At 40.0% G+C, this 23099-nt stretch overlaps 1 protein-coding gene across 1 annotated transcript in view; it reads right to left on the bottom strand.

The window, feature by feature from the left end:
- The window catches only part of PPARGC1A (PPARG coactivator 1 alpha), a 97671-nt gene extending 88690 nt beyond the window's left edge, over positions 1-8981 (bottom strand). The window contains exons 1-2 of the mRNA XM_004579175.2: positions 8795-8981; positions 3730-3909 (exon numbers count right to left, since the gene is read on the bottom strand). Of these exons, the coding sequence (XP_004579232.2) occupies positions 3730-3909; positions 8795-8842 (228 nt within the window). The 5' untranslated portion in view covers positions 8843-8981. The remainder of the gene's footprint in view (positions 1-3729; positions 3910-8794) is intronic.
- Between the last annotated feature and the right edge of the window lie 14118 nt (positions 8982-23099).

The following is a 23099-nucleotide window of genomic DNA, read 5'->3' as shown; positions in this document are numbered from 1 at the left end:
TTTTCCTTAGGCATGGATCAGATTCACTGGAGCCTGCACCTATGTGCCTGTGTCCTGTTTTTCAAAGTGGCTTCTGTATTCTACCTGCTCACCGAATTTACACATCCAAACACAGGTTGTGCAAGCAAAGGCTGTTGTTTGTGTGTCCAGTTACCCAACCGGCATGTACGATTGCATGACAGCACATCTTTGCTCCCCGTCAGAATTCACTTTTTCCATAATGTGGGACACCCTGCTTCATTCTTTTCAGTATCATCATGGTCATGAAGTAAAACAAAAATTAAACCCCAGGATCCCTTAAGCATGCCAGTTCCTGTCCTGGCTGTTCCACTTGCCATCCAGCTCCCTGGTGTGGCATGGAAAAGCAGTACAGGATGGCCCAAAGCCTTGGGACTCTGAAGCCATGTGGGACACCCAGAAGAAGCTCCTGGCTCCTGGCTTTGGATTGACTTAGCTCTGACCATTGCAGCTACTTGGGGAGTGAAACAGTGGGCAGAAGATCTGCCTTTCCAGTAAAAATACATAAATAAATCTTTGCAAAAGAAAAGCAAAAACAAAAATGAAATCTCTGTTGCTATGTCAGAGGAGACTCTTATTTACTCTAAATACGCTAACGCTCGGCCAAACGACTGTGATGACTGTGTAGATCAAATTCCCTCTTTCTGCTTTGATTTGAATCTGAAAATCCCACAGTCCATTTCCTGCAGTGCCATGGTGCTACTTGAGTCAGGGGAAAGTGGTTGATGATGCAATACTTTCTTTTCTTTGGGGAGAAAAGGCTTGTTACTGGCTAGGATCCATGACTGTCTTGCTCCAGTACAAGGCTTTCTCAAAGGTAATGAGGCAGGATCTTGGATGCTGAGGCAGGGGAAGACAGGAGAAAAGTCCATGTGTGCCTTTGGGTCCCAGGAATGACTTCTTAAATTCAGCTTTGGTAGAAGCCACACAAACCCATGCCCTTTCACAGGCTGTTTTATTGCATTTGGACTTCCTTGGGAGGGAAACAATCATTGGTGGAATTTCACCTGTACCCTGAACACACTTTCCTTTCCCATGATAGAAAAGATGTTTGAGTCGAACACTAGAGGGCAAAGAGTAGAGGCCTACGCAAATGCTCATGAAGTAGTCACTGTTTGTAACACGATTGCCACATATGACCTGACCCTTTGCCTAGACCAAAAAGAGTGCATCTTGGGACATCAGAGAAATGGTAATGGAGGTTGATCTGAACAATCCTTTCGCTCTTTATCACTGAGCGAATCTGAAAATTAATTTTAGGCATCTTAAACAATTCAAGCAGCCGCTTACTCTTGATATCCAATGTCCCCTATGTTTTCACTAGCAATCTGACTGATTAATTGTTAGGATTCCATAAAAGGAATTATAGGCACTTTTCTGGAAAAAAAAAAAACCACGTTATTTTCTAAAATAGATGTCTTTTTACACACTTTCAAAGACATAAAGTTCTCAGCTTCAACCCTAATCTCATGGGAAAGAAGCCATACAACCCTTTGTTGTTTGTAGTAGAATAGTCAGTAACATCCTTGGTTCCCACCTACTGGGTGTCAGGAGCACCTGTCCTATTAGTCAGACACACCCACAGGCATGGTTAGATGTCCCCTTGTGGGCAAAATCACATTTGGTTTGAAACTGTTGGTTTAAAATGATTTAATGAGACATTAAATAAATCTGACCTTGTGTTTTGAGGCATTGAAAACCATTCGATCAAATGTTATGCAGGGAAAGCAAAAGGATGTCATAACTTAACTTCAGTGTCTGTGCACAGACACCTGACCCGCTCCTGAGCCAAGTCACCTGATCATGTTCACAGTGTGCCTTACGCAGGCACGACAAAGTGTGGTGAGCACGTGAGCTCACAGAGGCACTTGTCTTTTTTGAAAGTAACAAATATACCAGGAAGGGCTTGATCACTCCACGGCCTCCGCCTTTGAGTTATACTCTAACTATCCTCTACCACACACATGGCACTCACCCAACAGGGAATAGCCGATCTTGCGATAAGAATGCTGTCGAGATGGACATTTTTTAAAGTGCTGTTTATTTAATGCAGCATGACTTAGAATGGGTTTGAAACCTGACAAGTGTACTGAATGAGGAATGTTCAATTTACCAGTTCTGACCGGTCGAGTCCTCACATGAACTTTGTAAGACCCAGCTGAGAAGCCTGGGAAAGTACAGCTAACCACAGTCTCCATGCTCCCTTTACCTGGCTCCATCACCCCAACCCCAGCTACACTGCCCTCAGCATTTTCCGTAAGACCCACTGAATGTCGCAGATATATTATAATATCCAAGCCAGCGACAGAGGCTCATGGTACGTCAGCACACCAGCCAGCCTTACCTGCCCACCAACCAATCCTGAGATATTCTATTCTGTCTTTAAATACATCAAGCCCAGAAGCAGCTTGCTAGGTTTCTCAAAGGATGACTATTGCCCCAATTCACCGCATTCGTATTTTTACCAGTGATAGAAGCTTGGAGAGGAAATCAATCTGGGATTCAAACACCAGGTTTTTGTCAATTGTGTGATTTTGACAAAAACACCTGTCCTCTCGGAGACCCATCTCTACTTATGTAAATCAGAAATGATAGCAACAGTACCAAATCAGTTGGCTTTTTTTTTTTTTTTTTTTGAGGAATGAGTGAGGTGGTAAAAGACAACTCCCAAGTGTTAAAAAAAAATAAAGGTCCTTGTTGCTGCCACTATTATTGTTATCAACCTCACTGTATTCATTGAACATCATTATTCAACAGACAACCATTTAGTGCCTTCTCATGCTTGGGTGCTGATAAAATTCAATTAGTATTGTAACATAGGCTTTCTTAAAATACTCAGGATTTCAACCAAATAACACCGAGGTGTAAAAAAAAATAAAGTATTTACTGGGAGATACAAAAGCTTAAAATATAATCCAGTACATAGTAGGTGCTCAGAAAATATTAGTGGATGATGGTGCTGTGACTTTAATATTGGACTTCTTCATTCAACTCATTCTCTGGAGCACCTGCTGTATGTTTGTCTCTACAAGAAATCAAGTAAATGAGTACTGATCTTGTAAGAAAGAACTTCTTTTCCTTAGATAACTATTTAATAAGAGTAAATTTGTATTTTTTATTATATGGTAGGTTTATAATAAGAGTCTAGCATCTGGGAGGTAGTTCTAACTAATGAAAGGTAAGTGCATTTTGACTAATCCATAAGTATATATTGGATATGGTGAGTTTAGAAGTTTTCATCATATAAAGAAATTAGGGCCATGAACCAAAAGCCTAATCATAATAATCAAAAATTTTCAGCTACTTTGTAATACAGATAATGGTAGACATCTAACCCCTTGGTTAAAAATAAATCCCCTCTTGTATATTAATTTATTCTAGGCATCACTGATTCCTTAGTCTCTTTCCCTAGGAATTAAATGGGGATAAACAGGGTTAGACTTTTGTTCTTCTTTGTCACAAATTCTTTCACAACCCTTCAGTATTTCAACATAGTTTAATGCACTATTTTTTTTGGTTCTTAGCCCCTTCTTAAAACAAAATCCACTTTTTTTCAACACCATTTTCAATAAAATAGCAAGTGTTGAGCTGTGATGAAAAGTCTACTGATAATAGCAAAGTAACAACATATCATGCTTGCAGGCCTATTAGCATGTTAGATTGGCCCAAGCCAAGGTCAGTGGGAAATTAACTTTTTTAGTAGGGCCTTACCTCAAATATGTTTGAAGGCTCATTGTTGTACTGGTTGGATATTATTTCTGATTGGTCACTGCACCACTTGAGTCCACCTAGAAAGCTGTCTGTATCCAAGTCGTTCACATCAAGTTCAGAAAGATCAAGTTCAGGAAGATCTGGGCAAAGAGGCTGGTCTTCACCAACCAGAGCAGCACACTGTAGGAGGCAGAAATGGAGAAAAATGCTGTTATTAACTGCAGGAATTTATTAAACTGCAAGAACATGTGAAGGGAATTAAGCCTGGTTAATTCAACGACATTACTAAAGCTGATCTGGGGCTTTAATCACCTTGGAAAACACCCTAAATTCTGTATTACGTTCCCCAAAGATACTTTGTGTGATTTATTCCATCCAGAATTCCATCTCCAGGGCTATGGCAAATCCCAGACTTTCATGAAAGTTTCTGATCATTCCAGTTAGAAATAAAAAGGACCCGTTTGCACCTCTTTGGAAGTTCACACTTACAAATTTTCAAGTTGAGTTAGTTATAGGCCAAATTTTACTGTCCTTCTAAGGTTATGATCATTTTGAGAAACATGAATTCTACTTTACCATGCACAGAATTGACACTCAATAGACAGTTACTAAAAGGAAAATAGAACATAGGAACTGTGTCTCCATTTATGGGCCTTACAAGCCTTAAAATCCATATAGTTCATTTATCGATGAATGAGGCAGTCTTTGGACTCACATATGCTTTTATTATCTAGATTATTTATTTTCATTTTTTGTGAGTCTCTGGACTTCACTCTTAACAAATGGAAAGCATGTTGTTTGAGACCAAGAACAAATATAATAGTTTTCCCTATATAGCCATTATATTTCATTGTATGTCACTTGCAAGCCATGTGGTCGTGTGTGTGTGTGTGTGTGTGTGTGTGTGTGTGTGGTGATCCTTTGGCACATGGCAAAGAAAAACCACAACAGCACACCAGAACCATATTGTTTCCATTATCTATCTACACCGAAACTATGTCCCACGTGAATTCAAAATAACCGTTTTGCTTGGAGTTATGACTTCAGCACATTAAGAAGCTGAAAATATTCTCTAGTGGCTGAGCTGCTTATCGCCAAGGTTATTTTAGATTGTCATACCCCTTCGCCATCTTGCATGGAACAGTGTTGTCGTTGTCCTAACAGACTACTTTCTAAGCAGAGTGAACTCTTTTTGCATGAAGAGACTTCCCACACTTGAATTTCCTCACTGTGGATTCTAATCCACACACCACCACAACAACACTGCAGAAACCTCGATGCAGGTCCTTGTGAGGCCAGACCCGGCCATAAGGATGCTTTCCACCTGGGATCCACGATGCCTGCATCAGTGCTCACCACTCTGAAGCGGTGCACGTATGGCCATGCTGCAAGGTCAGGAGAGATGCTGTTGTGTGCTTCACATCCAGCCAGCAGTTGGGCAAGATGCGAAAGCTCCTCCCTGACATTCTGATTTTGAATAGAACACGTTCTATGCAGATTTTTCCCTCCAGCATTCCTGTCATCCCAGGCAAGCATCATTACATGGGTCATATGCAGCAGTGTGATCATAAGCCACATGCTGAGAAGTAGGTACTGCATAACAGAGTCAGCAGTTGGTAAGAGTAGGATGAGGGGAAACCGCAACTCAGTGTAGTCTTCCCTAAGACCACCGGGTCCCAGGGAGATCCCCCTCACCGACACACAAAAAACTAACACAAGGCAATGAAAGGAAAGGGGACCATCCTTTTGATGGACCTTCCTTCCTTATCCTGTGAGTGGTCTTGTCTTTGATCACATGACTTGTCACAAAGTTGCGGGACCTGGTCCATAAGCCGTGGAAGCTGAACGGAATAGAAGATCATGTTCTGGTCCAATATTTGTATTTTGTTACTGGTATAATTATGTCTGGCCCACACCTCATGTCCTCCAAGCACAAACACACAGTGTTAATTCTTCCCAACACCACCAATTTGGAGGCTAAGAGGAGCTCTGCAGTGTCCAAAGTACACCAGGCTTTCATGGATGGGTGATCCTTCCCCTCCAAAAAAAGACCTTGGTAACAACAACAAATAAAAATAAGTTAGAAAACTTGGGCTATCTATATCTGCTTTATGTTCTTGCTGTGGAACCTAGGAGCTGTGTTTGGGAATGCTGAAGTGTCATGCCAAATAGTGGACAACATCTTCCTGTCCCTCCAACTGCCTTTTCCAAGCATTACCAACTCAAACCCCTCTACCTTTCCAGAGATCCATATTTTAGAAGAACTTTTGAAAACGACTAAGCAGAACAGATACATTTTGATCTCATTTGATTGCTGTCACTTCTTCTCCCCTCCCTCTCCTTTGATTTTACATTTTGGCTGAAAAGAAAAAAGGCATTTATGCCTTATGTATTTTGTGACAATGCTGACATACTAATAAAATCAGTGGTTCTAAATGTGGCATTATCTTGCTAACCTAAAACACGTCGGTAGGAGCAAATGTTCATGTTATTAATTTATATCTGGCCTTTGGATGATGCCAGACTTAACAGTCCAAATCCTGTAACTGTCCTCAGCTGACATGGTGATATTTACGGCTTTCCTATACATCTGTAACAGGTGTGCTTTCCTGCAATTACAGAGACAATTCCTACAGCCATTCGGCAACTATGACAGTGATTTCACAACTGCAGCCTTAATTTTATAGTAAGATTTAAGAGGATAAAGCAGTCAGCAAACACAAAAGGCTAATTATTGTACATTATTTCACCCCAACAGACTTTTCTCTTAGTTAAGGAGCAGACAATAAATTAACTTAACTGCACCAATGATAATGAATCATTATAATTAAGTATAATTCTCCATTAACCTTTTGGAGGTTTTTGTGCCATTGATGGTAAATTTTAAAGAGAGAGAGAAGACAGGGTAGACTCAGCCACATTAATTATATTAGTGGGAAAAAAAGAATTTCTTAAAAAAAAAATTAGTTCAGACAGGGGAAAGGGGGCGGAGAGGGGCAGTAAAGAATAGCAAGTCTCAATGGAGTACGTGTCAAGTGTCTCTATCAATCTTGGTAACCTTATTGTACATCACCTTCATTAAACTGCGAAACACCGGGGACTCTGAGTAACTCTAGTGCTATGGGCCTTTATGAACCATCGTGCTGTCCTGTCATTATGTGCAAAAGGGCATAATGCGTTTTAGGATGACAGCAAACATTAATGATTCAAAAAATGAAAGCTGCCCGTGCTACCTGCTGCTCGTAATATTTTCAACTGGCGGGGGTAATTCCCAGGGCTGCAGCCGCTGAAGCAGGGCTTCGAGCAGCTGGCTGCTCACAGAGCCACACAGCCGTCAGCGGCCAGGCTTAGCTGGCCAATGACTCAGTCCCTGGCTGGACAATTAGGCTGAGACCTCCTTAAGGAAACAAACAAAACACCTCAAAGCATACTGTCTAAAAGGTTCTAATGCAGCTTGGAACACGACTGCTGAAATTCCAACGATTAAAGTAAATCTTGCTTCTTTCCTTATGATCTTGTTCCTCAATCAACTCTTTTGAAGCATTGGGAATAATACACGATGGAAAAATGAAAGGAAAGCAGCTGAGACCTACGATGCCAGCCAACCAGCCACCCACCAGACACTCTGGCTACTGGAAGACAGCTAGGACTTGACTTGGAAGCCCCATTCACAAGCGATATGCAATAGCCCTTCTGCCTTACCAAGCAATCACAATATGAGAAGAACCACTGCAATCGGCAAGTCCGTCCGCCCAGACAAGCGAGGAAAAAATCAAGCGAACACAGACAAAGCCAGCAAGGAGTTAGGACGACGGGACATGCCTGGTTAGATAGCAAAAACACATTTCGCGGCCGGCCTGGGCCAAATCATTTTCACTTTAGATGCGTATCGCTGCACCGCGTGGATAACTTATTTAATCAAATCACGTGTGGCACATGATCCTCCCCCTTACCCTAAGTGCTTCCAGCCTCCCGGAGGAAGCACCCGAAATCCCTTGTCAGGTTCATTGTTAACAGCTGGGATCCTTGGTGCACTTCAATTCGACTCCATCTCACCAGAGTGCACTGAAAGTTTCGCTTGTTTCCCAAGTTGCCCAAACTTTCTGAGAACATTGCGTTGTGCTGCCTGCAAGCACGGCCAGATCCTCTGCTCCCGTTGCCAGACTCCAGAGATTACGAGGAAAGCGCTTGGGTGTTGCCCCCCTGTATGAATTGTAGTCAGCAGAGGCTGTGGAATTGATGTATTGCCATCTATTTTTACTGGAGCAGCGAGCAGCTCCACACACAGACCGGCAGAACAGGCAGCTCTCGCAGTACACAGAGATTTAACCATTGGTGTCCCTGCCGCTGAGGCGAACGGAAACCTTGCACTGCAAGGCAGCTCCCCCCCCCACGCCCACTTCTCTCGCTCTCTCTCACCACAAACAGGAGTTATAAACGAAGCAGCACCGTGATGTTGTGTTGTGTGGAAAAAGCAATCTAAAATACCCCAGCAGGATTATTTAGGATTTTGTTAAGTTCTCAGTCTGATGAACAGACACAAGAGAGCGCGGAGGAGGAGAAATGTGGACCAGATTCAAAACGAACTATATTTGAACACATCCATTTTAATATTTTTACTTCTCTTATTATACATGGAAATGGCACTTTTCCAAGCAGGCCACTAAACACCACTGGAAAGACTTCAGCTTCTGATTGATATCAATATCTGGGAGCATAAATATTGTATATGAGTGGAAGCAGAGCCAAAGGCACACAGAAACAGTTTCTAACTGCAACAGATACTGATGACAGCAGCTAAGCTTTGATTTGCTCAAGGCATCTCAGAGCCACCTTAAAATAGCAAACTTATTGGAGTTAAGATAAGATTGAGATTCCCCTCCCCAAGCTCCCGCCCGCCCTCCTGTCTGCCTGCCCGGGTGCCCGCCCGCTCCGCTGCCGCCCCCGCTACTTTTCTACCTCTTCTCTTCTTCCAAGCCCATCCCCCCCACTCCCTTTACATGAATAATTGCATCTTCGGGACGCCTCAGCCCTGGCTGCAGCACCGAGCCCAGCCCCGGCTCACCTCGATCTCACTCCATACACAGTCCTGGCTGCACATGTCCCACGCCATCCAGCTCCTGAATGACGCCAGTCAAGCTTTTTCAACTCCAATCCCCAGCAACACAGAGCACACACTCATGCAGGCAACCAGCCCCTTACTGAGAGTGAACTGAAGGCACCTGTCTTACTACAGTCCCCAGTCACATGACAAAGCTATTAAAAAGTAGGCTGGGCTGTCACTCACCCAGCCTCCCTTCTCCTGTGCAGCTTGCTGCTCAAACTCGTGACGTCACTGAAAGGCAGCCCTCTGCCTCAGTGAAGTAACGCTTGGGGAAAAAAAAAGCAAGAAGAAGCACAAGAAGGAAAGAAAAAGAAAGGAAACACTTGGATCCTTGGTGGCTTCAAGCATCATGCTGTGGTTAAAAACATTCTTGAATGCCACACACTCTAAACAGACCCCTGGCCATGTAATAAGCCAAATCCCCTGCAACATTTTAAAATTCATTTTTCTTCTAAAACAAGCAAGTGGCAAAGCTCCTGATTTAAGGACAGCGTGACTATAGTTTCACTGAAATATATTCCCTGGGGACTTTGGGATCTGCAAGTGGAACCCAAGCTCACTCGGGGACTGAGGCAGTTTACCACATCATGCATTTTTATCAGATATTTTCTGATGGGGGAGGTGGATGCTTGACTTCAGCAAAGGGAGGCACTTTGGGGGTTTGTTTAATCAACAAAACAGACTGTATTGGTTAAGCTCTAAAGCAAGTTCTGTGCCCAGAAACCGGCTGTCCCCGTGGAATGAGGAAACAGCAGCTCCTGAAGTGTGGCTGCAGTTTGCTCTGCTCCATGTAAGGAGAACAAGCCGCAAGACCCCATCCTTTCAGGTTCCTGCTTGTGATTCCCAGAAAACAAGTGTTAGTAAATACAGGCTCAGCTGCTGTGCCCAGAACAGCCTCAGTCCTCGGCTGCCTTGTGTCTACACGGAGCATTTCCTCTCTTAACTGCCTGAGGGTGCCTTTCTGAATAAACACTGGATTCCAACCCTGGTGCCCTGGGCTGTGTAGTTTGTGCTGGAAATCAAGAATGTCCACGGAGTGAGGGAAAAATACCAACACGCTCTCAGCTGAAAGACTCGTTTCTTGAGCTTCTCTTCCTCTTATTTTTCAGCTTGTACCTTTAGACAATGAAGGCCAAGGCAGGTGCAACTGTTTTATGATGACACTACATATTGAATACATAACAAACTCGAGGTACTCAATATAGCAGAAACTCGCTTCCCGTAACACTACAGTTCACTGATTTAACCCCTTCAAGTTCTGGCAAGACACATACACACTTATTTGTCTTTATGAACGGATGTATTTTTAAAGAATTGACAACCCAACAGATTTTCAAAATCAGCCCATGTCTTTAGTTGATAGTAACTTACTTGAAAAAAAAATATCCCAGGTTTCCAAAAGGAATGGGGAAAGCAATACTGCATTAAATTCCTTCTTAGATTAAGTTCACAAGTTCTTTCCCAATCTCTTTATGAAGAAAAAGTGGCATTTTGTTCCAGCACACATTTTGAATATGAAGTTGTTCAAACAATAAAGTGAAAGGAAGAAATACCAAACAAAGCCACAAAACACCCGGCTGTTTCTCTGCATAAACTACCTACATTCTAAGAGATCTGTCTATTCTGATATCTGCAACAAGTTGCTTCTAAATTCCCTAACAATGTGATGAAATTTAGAGTTCATCGTTCCCAGACATAAAAGTATGTTCAAAGGTTTTGACATTTTAAGTGAGCTGAAGACATTGCACTGGCTCATTTTCCCTCTTTACAGATGGCAGAAAATTACTGGAGTTTTGATTTTCGAAATCAAGAAAGAACTGGAACATACAACCTCGGGAATGCTTTAAGCCATGCAATTAGCGATGTGACTGCAACCCCCACACAAGAAACCCTCATCTGCTTCCCAATTATACTCTGATTTCACGTAAAACTTCAGTAAATTATTAAAATTCAGGACAAAGGTTACTGGCTCTACCCCCAACACAGTCAGCTGTGAAATAATATTGTTCACTTGGCTGAGAAGAGTCAATGTTTATTAATTATTATCAAGTGATTCCCTGTGTCAGGATATTCACGAATGCTTTCTCTGTGCCCTTTCAGTGCTAGGCTTCTAGCAAGATTTTTGTCAATCCTATTCACACCTTTTAAAGACATTCCTTACACTGGAACATGTTATATCATTGTTTTTGATATTTTAAACAGCTTACATTGCTTTCTTTTTTTTCTTTTGTCACCTAATTTCACTTTTTAAAAAATCAAATCAGCACCTCCACCAAAACCAGAGGTGATCTGACACAAGTTTGTTTTCCCTTTCACCACCACAAAGGGGCTGATTTAGGCACAAGCACACTTAAAGGACATGTAAACCGCAGCCCATCGCATCTCCCAGTAACTTCACATCACCACACGGATCAAAGTTTAAATAGATTCTTGGGGCAAATGTACTACCTTCCACTACCTTTAAGCTTGTTAAGCTTGGAAAATGCAACCCTAATGTCAGAGATATCTTACATATCTTATAGTTATTAACTCTTCAGGTTCAAAATTCTATTTTTTTTCTTTATGTTTGTTCCTTTCTTTCCTTTTTCAGGAAAACAAATTGTTAGTTACTCCCCAAGCAGAATTGCTTCTTCCCCCCAGCTGCTTTCTGTGTCGAATCCCTCTGTCCTGTTTTCTGCCTCTTTCCTTACAGCCCCTTTTCACCTCATCTCCATGGTTCCCTCCCAGATTGGTAAATGTCTAGTTTCAGTCAACATGGATCTATTAAAACCTTACTGTGATCACAACGCTGTATCCCGAGCACTCCCAAGAAGTCGTCTGATACTATACAAGAGTGTTTGCCATGTTATTTGGGCAAGGGGGAGGCAGGTTTGCAGGAAATCGAAGAATAATTTGATATGAAAGAGCAGTGTCAGTTTCCTCCATACTCAGATTCTTCTTCTACGCCTTAAAACACACCTTGCAACTCTCTCCTTTATAATTTGCACCTAAGTCAACCCTATTTTATTTCAACAATACAAAGAGGAATTTATTAACATGTGTTGAGTACAGTAATGTTTCATATCCACACAAAGCCAGATTCCTTGCCAATGGCACATTCTCCCTCAGTGGTTCTGTTAACCATCTCCAAGGCCCCAACATTGGAAGGAACCTGAATTTTTCAGTAGTGTGGAATGTCTCCAGGAGGCCCGCAGAACATTTGTCCTGGCCTTGCCAAGGCAGCCACAGGGTGGGACTCAAAATTCAATAAATCTATATGAGGCTAATGTTTAGGTTGATAATTTTGTATGGGCTGTGAATAATGTTATAAATACCCAAATGGCCCTTGGCAGAAAGAAAAAAAAATCCCATTCTTATTAGTTGAAAGAGAAGCACAGAGAAAGAGACAGAGACTCAATTCTATAAAATCAACAAAAAAGTTAAGTATCTAACATTTAGATACTTGTCCCCACTCCTACTCCAATTCACAGGCTATCCTATCTTGCATATCAGATGACTGTCCATATCTAAAAGCTATTTAAATACAAGAGGTCAAACCAAAAATCAAATTGCAAAAGCAACTGAATTGGACATTAATTTTTTTGTGTGTATATGTGAATATAGGCAAAGGCACAAAAATTAACCACTAGCACAAAAGTCTTTGGTTTTGGAGCCTTACATAAACTATATTAAAAATTTTAAGGCTGAATCTTTTCAAAGCAGAGAGTGAGAATAACATTTACTACCACACTTTCACAGGCTAGATATTAAGATCAAAAATCCAAGCTCCAAATCTCCATCAATGTCATTCTCAGAATCCTCCAAGAAAAACATTATGTATGTGCCCATTTTACAACAGAGGAAAATAAGCAAGTTGAGGGTTTAAGCAGCCTACCAAAGCTGTTCCAGGAAGAACTGAAGTCTCATAAGAATAACAATCATCCTCAAATACAAGGCAAAGAAAACACCCCTGAGGCAGCTTATATCCAATGGAGTGGCCATGAATCTAGAGACCAAAATTCCTGGGAATATTGCCTGCCTAGAGCATTCTTCCAGCAAGGAAAGAGGTCTGTCTCAAATTGCCAGTGTTTTCAAAGTTAATCATTGCTAACAGGCATTCAATTGCTGGCTTTTAATTTCTAGAGGGACTAATTGATCATGATAGGCCACATCAGGTTCAGAACACACACTTTGGGTCTCTGATTTGAAGCCAAGACTGTGCAAAGCATAGATGTTAGGGGCAGCGTAGAGTACAACAGGGATTTCGATTTTATACACACTCTCATAGTAAGCCTTATTTTACCCAAAACTGTGATGATGGTGTCAAAGTGAAGAGCAGACCCTTGGGGCCACGAGTAGAGGAAGGCTACCACTTAGTATATATGCTGCCTATTTTTTTTTTTTTTTGCTTTCTTACTTTTAAAATAAGACCTGATGGGTAAACTCAGCAACACATCTCTTCTCTCCAATAAACCTTCTGTAGATTTTGGCATTCTATTTTAACTGGTACCTCAAAGTGAGCTTTGAGCACTTACTTATCAAGGCAAAAATAATGTGAAAATTAATCTGAGCTGTAGTCAGTTGGACTACTATAAACATAAGGAAGGAAGTGTTATTTATTAAGCACTCAGATAAAAGGTAATAAAAGGATGGCTGAAACAGGAATTTGTCTGATGTCCAACTCTGCCATGTTTGTGGAACTCATAAATATTTTAAATTACCTTAATTTTTATATCAGGTGAGTTAATCTATAATACAAAGTGTTATTTTTGTAAGAAATGCTCAATCAGAGTATTTAGCAGTATATTTCTTTATACTGAAGCTGAAAATAAGGCAAATCATCTTTTATTAGATTGGCCACTATTTGATTATTTAAAATAACTCTGAAGTACAATAACATTCCATTAAATAAGAAAGATAGTTTATTCCATAGCCTAAAGTACATAAGAACCACACCAAATAGAGGCACACAAATATGAGGCTTAAAAGCAACTACTAGTACTTCAACTTCTTTCTAGAGCATGGCTCCTAATTAGCTTAACTGTTCCTGCTTTTAGGGAAGAAATTGTATTTTGCAAACAACCTTAAAAGGGAAATGTGAATAAGTACAGTCATTATTATCCTTTTTATTTTCATTAATCCTACCACACAGAGCTTTAGAAGGGTTTGATTATTTTGCTTTTGTTTGTACCATGGTACTTTAATATTTGAACGTGACTGTAATACAACAAATCAACATTTCCCAAATATAAGAAAGGCAGAAAGAAGCTAAATTCTCATCTTAGTAAGCAATTAGCTTTCAGGTTGAAAGTAAAGTTTATGGCAACATAAAATCTTAATCTGGATTTGCAAACCAATCAGACATGGGATTTTTGAGGAAATAACCACAACCAAGATCACCACCAGGACTGGCTCCCACATGCAGCAGTTCACTTAAAAATGTCAAATACTATTGGTGGAATTACAGATGGTTGAAATTTTTCTATAGGTAAATAGAATTGCTTATTGAAAACTTTAAAAATAAGTAACACCAAAGATCTAGAAATTTTATTTCTAAAAATTCATTGTAAGGAATAACAGGGGTTTTTGCAAGGATTTTTGGTCTGACAATCATTTGTGCTGCAGCATTTATGTTATTGAAAAATTGATGAAGTTTGAATGACTAACATTAACAGGCCTAGTTAGGTAAATCATGAGTCAGTTCATAAGCGTGTATCTTTAACACTAGCATTAAAACATCCTAAAACATTCTGTAAACTTTATTTAATAATATAATCACAATAAAAGATCAAATATACTTAGGTTTCAAATTAGGCATGAAGAAACAATAATTATAAGTAGTTAACCTACATAGAAATGTGTGTGTGTGTGTGTGTGTGTGTATTCAGAAACAAAGAGGAAGACAAGCAGAGTATGCAAGATATTCACAGTGGATTATGGCAATTATAATGACTGTCCAGTTTTATTTATGTGTAATGTTTCAATTTTTCAGTAATAAATGTACAATATTTAAATTCAGAAGAATAATCTCTATTTTTTTCTAGAGAAATGGAGTGATTCAGGATTAAAGCTATGCCCTCCCAAAACTCAGGGAATGGAGCAAATAGAAGTAGCCCAAGGGACAGACATTTAGCCTGCTAGTTATGATCCCATTTAAGATGCTTGCACCCCTTTAACACCAGATTCCCTGAACTGCCCCCTGGCTCCATTTCTAAACTGATGCTCTTCTGCGGGCAGTCCCAGGTGGCAGCAGTGGTGGCTGGAGTGTTTGGGTTTCTGCTATCTATATGAGAGACTCAGATAAACTTCTAGGCACCCAGCTGTGGCCTAGTCAGGGAGCCATTACCAGAATTTGAGAGGTCCCCTCTCTCTATTCCCTTCTCCCTCGCACAAATAAACAAATAATTCCAAATTAAAACAATAAGTAGACCCTAACATTCCATATCACTTTCAAATATGAAGGTGCTGTACAAATTGCACAGAAAAAAAAAACTTGTAAGAAATGTTTATTATGGTGCAAGCAACCCTGACATGCATGCATTTTTCCATAAAATGCTTTCTCTAGGAACCTTTTAAAGATCTTCTCATATTTATAATGACGGCAACTTGTCTACTACCTTTAGTTGTGAACAATTTCTCCACTTAGCATCTAAGCCTTAGAAGTGACAATGGTAGACATGACTAGCCAGTACTATCAGAAACTTCTGCTCTTAGAATAGCAGCAAGAAGGAAGCTTTCAGTTTCTGAAGCCATTCTGTTTATCAAATTGAAATTTCACCACTTCAGTAAGACTTATCCTTCAAAACTTGAGTAATCCTGGATAGAGTTAAAGAAATTTCATTTACTTCTAATAAATTGTGTACTTGTGAGTCTTATTTCTCTTCCTTTCTAGCAACTAACAGAGAGGTTTATACCAGGAAGCAAAGGACAGTGACTGTCTTAAGAAGAGTGTGACTGAACTAGTAAGAGAATGTCTCAAGGAGAAATTACAGTCACTGAGGAAAGGGGTGAGGGCAGTGAGAGAAGGCTTAGGAGAATAGCTTTCAAATACATGGTTTTCACAGGGCACAAATGAAATGGATTCAGTGAGCAGCACAGGAGTAGCTGAGCCATCTTCTCTTCCATGGAAGGTCCGCACATGAAAGGTGGGCTTTGCGCTCATGGGGTTCAAGTAAGGGTTCTCTCAGTTCCTTGCAACTTTCCTGCCAATCTATCTTCTTAAACCTGGACGATCATTATCTTGACCATTAAGATTTCTAAAAGGAGTAATGAGCTTGAAACCAATGGAAACCTCATGAGATTTGACAGGAGGAGATAGAGTCAAGTCTACCTGATAAATCTACTTTGTGGTTCCGGATGCACCCAAAGTGGGAAGTCAGGGAGGCAGGAAGAAGATAGAACCTTATTCAAAGTGGCACTAGCCAGCAATTTGATCTTGGACAGTTCACATAGTGACTCAGCCTCAGTTCCCTTCTGTGTCAAAGGAAATGAGCAGATTTAAATGCATCTAAGATTATGAGTATTCCAAAATGGATTTGCCCTGATAGATGTGATCAACTCAGAAAATCCTCTGTGTAGTCTGAGTTCAAATATGTCATTGCAAAAACACTGAAAATCATGAAGTTTGTCCAAGAAAGGGAACTGTGGCTCAAAGCAGCACAGCTATGCTACCCTCCTTGCAATACGGAAATTTTGCCACTAACCATTCCAGAAGACAAACACAGGGAAATTTGTGAAATAGAACTTCCAACCTTACATACTAGTTATAAGAAAACTGGAGACCCATGCCCATGTTGCTCACAAAATTAAGATGATTGTGCCAGGGAGGGAACATGTTTTCATCTTACCAGAAATTTTTCAAAAGGTATATGTCATAGATAAGATCAAGTCCTTGCTGTCAAAGTGCAAACAAAACAAATGATATGATAGGATCTTCTTAGATCTTCACAGGGACACAATACAACAATTTATATGTGATTTGGTCTTATGGCAAATTCAAAATACTATTGCTCAAAAAAGAGATTTAAAAGAAAAAATAGACCCTAAAAACAGGGCTTTGCCAAAAGGAATAAGATGTATTCCTATGGACATAAAAGTTAAAATGACACCTTTGCCTCTTTGTGTTAGAGCTCCTCTTCCTTAAACAAAGAGCTCATTAGATGTGATTAAAGAAGACTGCACTTCTTTTGAATTTGGAAAGAATCATTTGAGAAGTCACTGTAGGATTTGGAGTGAAAAGAAAAGTCCTATGTCTAATATTTTATCGTTGCATTATTAGTAAACTATTAAATCAAGGTTCCATATTTCTTAGGGCTACAGGGTTTTCTTGTTCAGCCATTTTTGTAGTCCAGACAACTCTATTTAGCAAAAGGTGGAAGATCCGTGCTTTGACACTATCTAAAGCCACATAGCACAGAGGTTTTCCTATAGGGCACAAGGAATAGCCACAAGCACACCAAATCCCCTATCAGAATTTTGGGAAGCGAGAAACAATGGTTGAGAGGAAACAAAGGAAGACCAGGTCAATGATACAGCTCAATCAGGCAATGTCTTGATAACCGCTCAGCCACCATCACACCACGCTGTGTGCTCAAGAGCACAGATCTCCGACAGGATCGACTTCCCTTCCCCATACTATACCGTCAGAGCCAAGAAACAACTGCAAGACCTACACAGGAAATCTCAAGGTCTGCTTGTGAAACAGTCCACACTTGGAGATAGACACACATTCCCCTTGGAATCAACCCGCAAGTTCCATAATTCTTTCAAGAGTCCAAGCTGAACTTTGCCACAAATTGTCAAAATAGATTTTTTCCTCCCTCTTGTCAAAGCCCAAATCTTTTCAAAAGCCTGAGGTGGACCTTTCCATCATCCATCTTAGTAGATCTTTTTCCACACAGGCCACCTAAAAATAGGCTCTAACTAACCTTTCGCTCAAGCACCCAAAGTCACTGAGTGGGAACTCCACCCTGGCACTCCCCTGCAGTATTCTCAGCCGTGGGCCTTTGCCTTCTCCACCACGTAACTGAGTGTCGCACATGACATAAAGACAGAACAGGCAAGTGTGTTGCTGGAATGTGTTAAGACTTACAACTTCTGTGATAACACAATCCAGCTTTTTTTTTTTTAACTTTGTTTTAGGTTAAGCAAAAACAAGCAAATAATTTTACAGAGAAATCAATTTAACTTTTAATTAAAGTTAAATGAAGATATTCATTCTACTTGGACATATTATAATTATTGGAGTGCTCATACTTTAAAAGTATGGCCAAGTGCTTAATGAGATACAATTTTTATACACCAAAAGAAAACAAATCCCACCAATGTAATGCTATAGAAAAGAAGCCAGACACAAGCAGAAAATGGCATATGCATCCATTTGTATAATGCACAGAATAGGTATTTGTTAATCCACATGGTTGAAAGTCTAGAGAGAGCTGGCTGTTCATGGTGGTTTTAAGAGTAAGGGGTTTAACTGTCGTAGGGGAAGAGGCCTTAGGAAGCTAGTGAGGTTTGGTCTTTTTTTTTAAGATTTATTTATTTTTTTATTGTAAAGTCAGATATACACAGAGAGGAGGAGAGACAGAGAGAAATATCTTCCGTCGGATGATTCGCTCCCCAAGTGACCACAACGACTGGTGCTGAGCCGATCCAAAGCCAGGAGCCTCTTCTGGGTCTCCCACATGGGTGCAGGATCCAAGACTTTGGGCCATCCTCGACTGCTTTCCCAGGCCATAAGCAGGGAGCTGGATGGGAAGCGGGATTAGAACCGGTGCCCATATGGGATCCCAGCACGTTCAAGGTGAGGATGTTAGCTGCCAGACCACCGTACTGGGTCCAGTCTTTTTTTTTTTTTAAGATTTATTTACTTCTAGTGAAAAGGCAGATCAGACTGACTTGTCACTGTTGATTATTCGGATGTATTCAGTTGGTGGAACTGTATTGAGCTGAGCCTTCTGGATGCATGTATCTTTCGGTATTTATACAGTACATCAATACAAACTTTAAGTATATAAAGAAGTGTTGCTAAGCCACAAAACCTGAAATTTGCTAACTTTCCATTAAACGACCAAGTTCCAAATGTTCACCCCGGCTTCCTAAGGAGACCAACAAACCACTCGCAAATAGCGCTGCAAAGGGAATAAGAAACCCGATGTCTGGGTTGGTTTGTTTGACCGTGTACTAGGCCACTTTCTAGATCTGTCTTCTATTAAAAGATAGGAGAAGATTGTCTGTATGTATTTATTGAATAAATAAAAGGAACAAAACTTCCAACCCTTAAATTTCAATATATTTGCTCTTGGTTCAAAATTCATTACTGAAAGATGTCAGTTTTCTAGCTAAATAATGCAAGTCCCTTCCCCGAGTCGAGGGCTGAGTCAGAGTACAGATTTCCACGTACCAGTCCCCTGTGTGATCACAAAGCAGTTAGGTACCTCCTCTAATAAGATAGTTATATAAATACTTCTGGTACATGGTTGGTGTGAGGATTCATTGAGATAAATATGAGCCAGGTGCTTGGTGTAGAATAAGTACTCAACGATGATGTCCTATTCAGTATGAATACTCACTACTCCATTGGAAAGCAAACAACATTGGAGTAGATGTGTAAGTCTATTCCTTGACTTCCTCTTCAGAAAAAAAATTAATAACTTCTAGATAGGAAGCACAGCAGACTCATTCTTTCTTGTACCGCTTTATTAAGCTAAATCCCTTCAAAGGATAGATTCATCTAGGTTGCAAGCATGCCACATGTCTGCTGGTTCCTTGGTTTATCTGAAGTCAAGTGAAAACCAGCCCCATATTACTCCTGACCTGGCTCCACCTCTAAGAAGACCAGAAGCAGTTAAGTACAGAAAATGTATTTGTTTCCAATTGGCCAGCCACAATATTCTGCCAGCCAAAGTGGTTTTTTTTCCAAGAATTTCTCTAAGAAATAAGACATCCATATGGCCTGTGAAAGCTGACAAGATACCATGAGTTTGCAAATGTGAGAAGAGCTGCACAGTAGCACGTCAGGTTTTAAATGATGGTATCTGCAATACACACAGAAGGAAGAATGGAAAACAAAGCCCCAGGAGCAAAACAATTCAATAGACAGTCAATTTTGCCACCAGTGGTCTATCAACTAAATTGTCTTAGTATTCATACTTCTCACACATTAGTGATCAATCATACAATCACTTCTTAAATGGATAAAATGACAAAGGAAACATTATATTACAAATATTTTTTCTTGTGAATAAATGTATATATGTGCTTACATGAATACAATAAATGTATATGTGCATATATGAATATGTATATATTTATTGTGTATATATAAACATATTTGGACAATAGAATCTTAACAGGTCAATAAACAACTTACAGATTCTGATGGCCAGAATGTTAGCTCCTATATGTGTGTGTGTGTGTGTATATATATTTGAATATTTGGATTATATATATGAACAGTTCAGTAAACGAGTTATAAACTCTGCTGGCCAGAATATTAGCTGCTGGCCACTGATGGCTACTGAGTCCTTGAAAATATATCAAGCTGCTCTTAGTTAAGCAGAATGTACATTAAAACTAGAAAATACTTCCACTCAAAATTAAGATGTTTGATAAATGTAAAATATACCTTTGATTTAAAAGTCTTAGCATGAAAACTACAATGTAAAATCTTAACAACTTATAGAATCCACGTTGGTATATTATTTCGAGTCTATTGCATTCAATGTAAGATGAAAATTAAATTTTTCTTTTCAAAATGTGTTTACTAAATAATTTGAAGTTATGTGTGTAGTGTTCATTTTATTTCTAATGTAAGATTGTAAACCATTCAAAATGTTGTATTTCATTTCCAAGCTTGATTTAGTATATGCAAATAATATTAATGAGTTACAGAATCAGGGAATTTGAAAGTTATAAGAGGGTAGTTGGTGGGCCATGACGGGGCACAGCTGTGAAAAGCAATCCTCGCAGCTTCAAGGATCAGCTTGTAGTATCTGATGCTTCTTTAAGAATTTTTTTAAATTATTAATTTGAAAGGTAGGGTTACAGAGAGGGGTGAGAAAGGAGGGAGAGATCTTGTATTTACTTGTTCACTCCCCCCAAAACCTGCGAAAACCAGAGCTGGGCTAGTTCTATGCAGAAGCGAGGAGCTTCTTCCAGGTCTCCCACATAGATGCAGCAGTCCAAGCCTGCCCCTTCCACTGCTTTATCAAGCACAATTGACCAGGAGCTGGACCAACGAAAAACAGCCAGGACTTGTGCAGGCACCCATACGGCATGCTCGTGAAATAGGCAGTGGATTTACCCGTTATGTCAGAGCACCACATCCTCTATCCTGTATTAAGTACTATTATGTAATCCTTGTTCCATACAAAATCTTTAAGAAGATCTCCCAGAACATTCCATGGACAATCTTCTAAAGCTTCTCACTAACTTTCACAGCTTTTTAAAATATAGACCTAATAATGACATGTGCATTTATAAAATGAATTTTGGTCAGCATTCTGAATTTTGCATTGTAGAATATATAGTTAATCATTTTATAAAACTAATAGGACATGGAAGATAACCAGAGCATCGGGTACAGGATATACACAGGAATTCAATGTTCTCAAGAAGACTGTTGACTTCCTGGGGACCAGAAGCATTTTTTCAGTGAGTAACACTCACTTTAATTACAAAATGCACCCGCCTTTCTCTTCCAAGGGAGAAAAGTCTGTTATTGCATCTATTAATGTAGCTTTAGTTTTTGATGCCAAAAATGATTCAGTAAACACAGTCATGTTATGGTATTCTATTTCTTATTCAGGACTCAAATTAATCTCAAGGCAGTGCTGGCATTAATTCAACTTGATGCCTGCGCTAAGGATTTCACACAGGTGCCGTCATCCAATCCTTCTTCGCAACTAATAAAATCTTAATTCATGGTAATATATTTATTTCTAGTTCAGCTCATGTTAAGGAGTGCAGTTCTTTACAGAAAACTAATTAATATCAATCATATATTACAACACGTTTAATGGCTCAGAGGAAAATCTTGCACCATGGGAAAGATTAGATGAACTAAGGGGTCTTAGACCATCCCATTGATGCTATTTTTAGGACTGGAGAAAAGACACCAAGCATCATTTCAAATATAAATTTAATTGAAGGCTGCATCATAAGAAGACTGGGAATTAAGAACTCTGGTACTGATCCCTAATAGGACATTGATTTGATGTGGCCCAAGAATGTAATTTATACCCTCAAACTCTGCCTTATACCTATTTTGTGTGATAACCATATCATTTGCAACTTGATAAAGATATTCAAATTCAGACACATGGCACTATTAGAATAATGAACAACCTCACTAATAGCTAGCCTTCTGCAATTGTTGGTAACAATTCTATTTTTATGTAATGTTTGAGCAGTGCTGATAGCATCATATTTCCTGTGATTGTACATATAGTCAGCAGGAGAGTGGAAGTGTGAGTCCTGGTGTTTGCCATCAATGGCACCCCCTGGAGTTGTGCAACACAGCGGTCCTCCCATTTCCTTAAAGAGTTACATTTAGAAGGTCTAATGCCCTCCTCCCCGCCCTCAGGCACACAGAACTGCAGCAGGTTTGGAAACCTTAAAAAACATTACACAACTAACGCAGCAGATCACTTGAAACGCACGGTAATAATACGCAGGCTTTCCACATTAGGCTTTTCATTCACTCTACTAGAGAATTTGTCCACACAAAACAGTGCCAGCTTAAAAACGCATAAAACTCTACATGCAAAAAGAGAAATGCTACATATTATTTTTTTTTTGCTCTTTGACACATAAAACCTCCAACTCTGATATGTGTGTGTGTGTGCATGTGTATAGAAGAAATAAAAAATATCCCCCAAAACAGCAACATAATGGTTCCTAGGGATGGAGACAATGCCTCCTGATACTCACTTGCAAAGCCGAAGCCATAGATGATAACTGCGGGCAGGTAGTCATTCATTTTACTGCAGTGCAAATACTCCTATCGCAAGTTGAGGGACTGTTTACCCTGGGACTTAAACTTGCTACTTTTTAATTCACAAGGGCATGATGACGTGGGAGGCACCTCAGAGTCACTGTTCAATGAACTTCGTCACAGGGCACAAGTCTGAAACTCAATCTTGGCCAGATATGGACGTAAGAGCAAATATGTACAGTATCATGTGCTTTCCAACAGCTCTGTGTCTCGAGGGAGTTCTCTGACATCAGCAACTGAGACAGGTGGCTCCCTTTCCAACTGTGGAAAATAAAACCCTAGCGCACAGGC

Source organism: Ochotona princeps, chromosome 11 (assembly GCF_030435755.1).
Source record: "Ochotona princeps isolate mOchPri1 chromosome 11, mOchPri1.hap1, whole genome shotgun sequence".
Taxonomy (NCBI): domain Eukaryota; kingdom Metazoa; phylum Chordata; class Mammalia; order Lagomorpha; family Ochotonidae; genus Ochotona; species Ochotona princeps.
This window is presented reverse-complemented; position numbering and strand designations above follow the sequence as displayed.